The following is a 2,819-nucleotide window of genomic DNA, read 5'->3' as shown; positions in this document are numbered from 1 at the left end:
AACAGAGACAAAGTCCAACAGAGACAGAGTCGACCAGAGACAGAATCCAATAGAGACAGAGTCTAACAGAGACAGAGTCTATCAGAGACAAAGTCCAACAGAGACAGAGTCGACCAGAGACAGAGTCCAATATAGACAGAGACTACCAGAGACAGAGTCTAACAGAGACAGAATCCAATAGAGACAGATTCTAACAGAGACAAAGTCCAACAGAGACAGAGTCGACCAGAGACAGAGTCTAACAGAGACAGAGTCCAACAGAGACAGAGTCCAACAGACTGGAGCTGAGTCTCAAATCAAACCTAAATTTCTTCTCCATGTGATGGACAGAGTCCTGAGTGTCTCTTTATGTGTGATTGTCCTGATGTTGAGTCTCATCATGTCTTCACATCAGGTGAGAATAAAACAATTTGCATTACTGAATTAAAGCCTATCCCAGCTGACACTGGGTGAGAGGCAGGGTTCATCCTGGACAAGTCACCAGACTATCACAGGACTGACACATAGAGACAGACAACCATTCACACTCACATTCACACCTACGGACAATTTAGAGTAACCAATTAACTAGTCTCTATATGCAGACTCTACATTCAGTGAATGTAGAGTCTGTAGGCAAACCCCGGAGATCTTGCCTCCAGAAGAAGAGCGGAGGAGCCCTGGTTTCCGGTTGTAGGCTGTTTGTAGTCTGCGTGATATTGACCAATCACGTTTGAGCCGGCTGCAGTTGTTGCCAGGTTAAACGCTCTGTGCGGTGAACTAACTAGGCGGAACATAACTGGCATCACTGCAAACTCTGAATCCATCGCAGTGGTTCAGCATATTTACTTATATATAAACGGAAGTCAGAAACGGAAATTCGCCTCCTCCGCCCAAATCAAACCGGAATGCCAGAAAATCGAGGGTCTGCCCCCAGAGGCTGTATCACCGTCTGCCGGAAGTCAGATGCCAAATACAGCTGATGGGTTCCGAGAATGCCAATTAACCTGCATGTCTTTTGACTGTGGGAGGAAGCTGGAGCACCTGGAGGAAACCCACGCTGACACAGGGAGAACATGTCGGAGCACCTGGAGGAAACCCACGCTGACACAGGGAGAACATGTCGGAGCACCTGGAGGAAACCCACGCTGACACGGGGAGGACATGCAGACTCCACACAGAAGAACCCCACCCACCCCAGGGCTCAAACCAGGAACCGTCCTGCTGTGAGGCGACAGTGTGAACCACTGCACCACCATGACATCAAGTTTCTAATATGTCTGTGTGCAGACTGAACTCTCAGTTTGGACCAAATGTCTGTATGAGGCCTTTAAATTAATTCATGTTTTCACTCAACTTTTTCTATACGTCGACAGGTTTGATATTTAATAATAAACTAATATTGATCAGTGTTGATTATCAGACTGTGGGACAGGACTCACAGACAGCAGAATAATCTGAAGCTCCGCCCCCTTTCACTCAGAGGACATTAACACTGTATGAGACGATCTAACTGCAGGTTACATACAGGGTTAAATGAGACGATCATACCTGATGGACATGTCCTTCTTCTTCTTCTTCTCTCCATAAAGTGTCTCCTGCAGGACAGAGGGACAGGTGTAAAGACAAGGTAACTGTGGACTCTGATATGTCCCAACACATCAGCTGCACAGACTCCTGACGTCCCTCTGACACTGACCGTCAACACGACAAGCAGCTGAGACACAGACTGCGAACAGGACACACGTCCTCAGCATCATGTTGTCTGTCTTTGTCCTCGACACAGAGACACTATAAGTCTCTCTAGAATAAAGACTCGTCCTGCTGCTGGTGTCCTGGGGGGTTTATCTGTGTTAAATAACCTCAGTAATGAAGGGTTGTTAACGTTATCTCTGACCTTTGTATCATCAGTCCCACAGTCAGTCTGATAATCAGTCATATACTGATATAATTCATTTATAATTACAGACGTTTCTGATAAAAAGGTAGACGAGACCTTTAATTCAACAACACAAACAGCTCAGAGGAGAATTAATTTAAATTTCTTATAGAGACATTTTTTTTCTTTGAGGACTTCTGAATCCCACTAGTAAACCAAGGCTTAGAAAGGTCTTGCTTTCTGGCTTTCTTTGCAGTAACTAATGGAAAACATTTATCTAAAATAGAATTAAAGGGTTCAATAAACGCTTGGTATGCACGGTTTACATCAATTTGGGTATACATCTCCCAGGATAGACCATCAATTAGTTTTTAAATGTAGTCATATTTTTTCCATTAAATTTCCTGTAAGTAGCTTTACCAGCAAATTCTTTTTTTCCTCCTTCTTTTCCCTTTCAATAAATGTGGACTTGATGTTCTTAGTTTCTGTTTTATGCTTAAGGTAATCTCTGTTAATGAAGTGGCTGCCACTATGCACGAACAGGGCAACACCACCCGTCCTGCCCTCCCTATTACAGTGAACTGCAGTGTAATTCGGCAGATCATATAGAGATTCTACATCATCTGAGAGCCAAGTCTCAGTGAGAGCAATGACAGTAAAATCATGTTTCAAACAGGATAAGTAGTGAATTAGGAGATCATAATTTTTAGGCAGACTACGTATATTCATGTGGAAAGTTGAAAGTGACATTGAATCCTCAGGCAGGCTTCCACACAAAGAATTAAACTGTGATTCAGTGTAAGACAAACATTTTTTTTGATTCTGCCATTAGTGGACGAAATACATTCAGATCAGGGTCAAAACAACCATTATACAAAAAGTCTGTTCCACCTTCACACCCTTCTAGTGGGTTGAAAGCTAAGTGCCCATGGAAGTTCTCCTGGGTGTAACTACTGTCAGT

General features: G+C 43.5%; 1 protein-coding gene across 2 annotated transcripts in view; it reads right to left on the bottom strand.

The window, feature by feature from the left end:
* The window catches only part of LOC126401163 (phospholipase B1, membrane-associated-like), a 26,301-nt gene extending 24,488 nt beyond the window's left edge, over positions 1-1,813 (bottom strand). For both annotated transcript variants that reach the window (XM_050062275.1, XM_050062276.1), the window contains exons 1-2: positions 1,679-1,813; positions 1,531-1,577 (exon numbers count right to left, since the gene is read on the bottom strand). In XM_050062275.1, the coding sequence (XP_049918232.1) occupies positions 1,531-1,577; positions 1,679-1,739 (108 nt within the window). In that variant the 5' untranslated portion in view covers positions 1,740-1,813. The remainder of the gene's footprint in view (positions 1-1,530; positions 1,578-1,678) is intronic.
* Between the last annotated feature and the right edge of the window lie 1,006 nt (positions 1,814-2,819).

The sequence above is a fragment of the Epinephelus moara genome, chromosome 14 (assembly GCF_006386435.1).
Source record: "Epinephelus moara isolate mb chromosome 14, YSFRI_EMoa_1.0, whole genome shotgun sequence".
NCBI lineage: Eukaryota > Metazoa > Chordata > Actinopteri > Perciformes > Serranidae > Epinephelus > Epinephelus moara.
The sequence above is the reverse complement of the archived record's forward strand: the minus strand, read 5'-3'. Positions and strand labels throughout refer to the sequence as shown.